The sequence below is a fragment of the Montipora capricornis genome, unplaced genomic scaffold, assembly GCF_036669925.1.
Source record: "Montipora capricornis isolate CH-2021 unplaced genomic scaffold, ASM3666992v2 scaffold_172, whole genome shotgun sequence".
Classification (NCBI taxonomy): domain Eukaryota; kingdom Metazoa; phylum Cnidaria; class Anthozoa; order Scleractinia; family Acroporidae; genus Montipora; species Montipora capricornis.
In genome coordinates, this window is record NW_027179933.1 from 13,932 (window position 1) to 15,000 (window position 1,069).

Here is a 1,069-nt window from a genome sequence, read left to right on the forward strand (position 1 = left end):
CATAATAGACCTGTACTGACATGACTTTAAACCTGCCTTGAACGCTATGGGCAGGGATTCCGCTATTCGTGCAGAGGGAGGGGGTATACAATGAAAAGCAACGGCCAAAATATTCAAAATCTAAGAAAAGTAGGGTTTATTGAAAGTTAGCTTCTCAGCTAGTCAGTCAGTCAGTCAGAAAGGAGGTTATCTTTTTTTTTTAATCTTGTTTGTAGATATCGCTATGATAGGTTTATGGTTTCCAATAATCTTTGCATGATGCTATATATGACGATGGCGTAATTTGTTATCAACATACACTGACATACCCTTTTGCTGCAGGTACATGTTTCAACTCATGCGACCACTGTAGCAGTTACGCCCTAAGCGACCCCAAAGATCAAGCTTTTCGATCGGATTGTGGCCACAGCCATGAAGACAGGTGCCCTTCGTGTGAGGTGCTTAAGGGTGCTCTAAGGCAGATTGAAAATGTTGTAGCAGAGTCCCCACTAACGGAAGATGAACGGGATGACATGCAGTATACGTTCCGCCTTGCAATGCAGGCCATAGAGTCTTGGAAAGCGCACCAACTTCGGTCTTTGCAACAAGACAAGGCAAGAATCACTGCTCTAGAAAGTCTAGATGAGTCATCGGTACTAATAACCCAGGACTGGGCTATGAAGTGGCTACCACAAAGATACCGGGAGACTCAAGCTGACTGGTTCGACAAGAGGGGTATCTCGTGGCATGTCAGCGTAGTAGTTCGGAGGTTGGCCGGTCAACTGGAGCAGCAGACCTTTGTCCACATTTTAGAAGAGTGCAGCCAGGACGCCCATGCTGTTTTCCGAGTTCTCCAACACACACTGAGGTCACTGAAAGTTGAACATCCCAAGATAAAGTCTGCGGCACTTAGACAAGACAACGCTGGGTGCTACCACAGTTTGGCAATGCTATCAGCGTGCCGTCTTATGGGGACGGCAACTGGAATCCATGTCAAAAGGGTCGACTTCAGTGACCCTCAAGGAGGCAAAGGCCCTTGCGACAGGAAAGCCGCTACCATCAAGACTCACGTGCGACAATACATTAACGA

The 1,069-nt window shown here is 47.0% G+C and overlaps 1 protein-coding gene across 1 annotated transcript in view; it reads left to right on the forward strand.

Annotated features, from left to right (window-relative positions):
* Window positions 1-656: 656 nt before the first annotated feature.
* LOC138034774 (uncharacterized) overlaps window positions 657-1,069 on the forward strand; it is an 886-nt gene continuing 473 nt past the window's right edge. Inside the window, exon 1 of the mRNA XM_068881885.1 lies at window positions 657-1,069. This exon is cut by the window's right edge and continues 473 nt beyond it. Coding sequence (XP_068737986.1) covers window positions 657-1,069 — 413 coding nt within the window.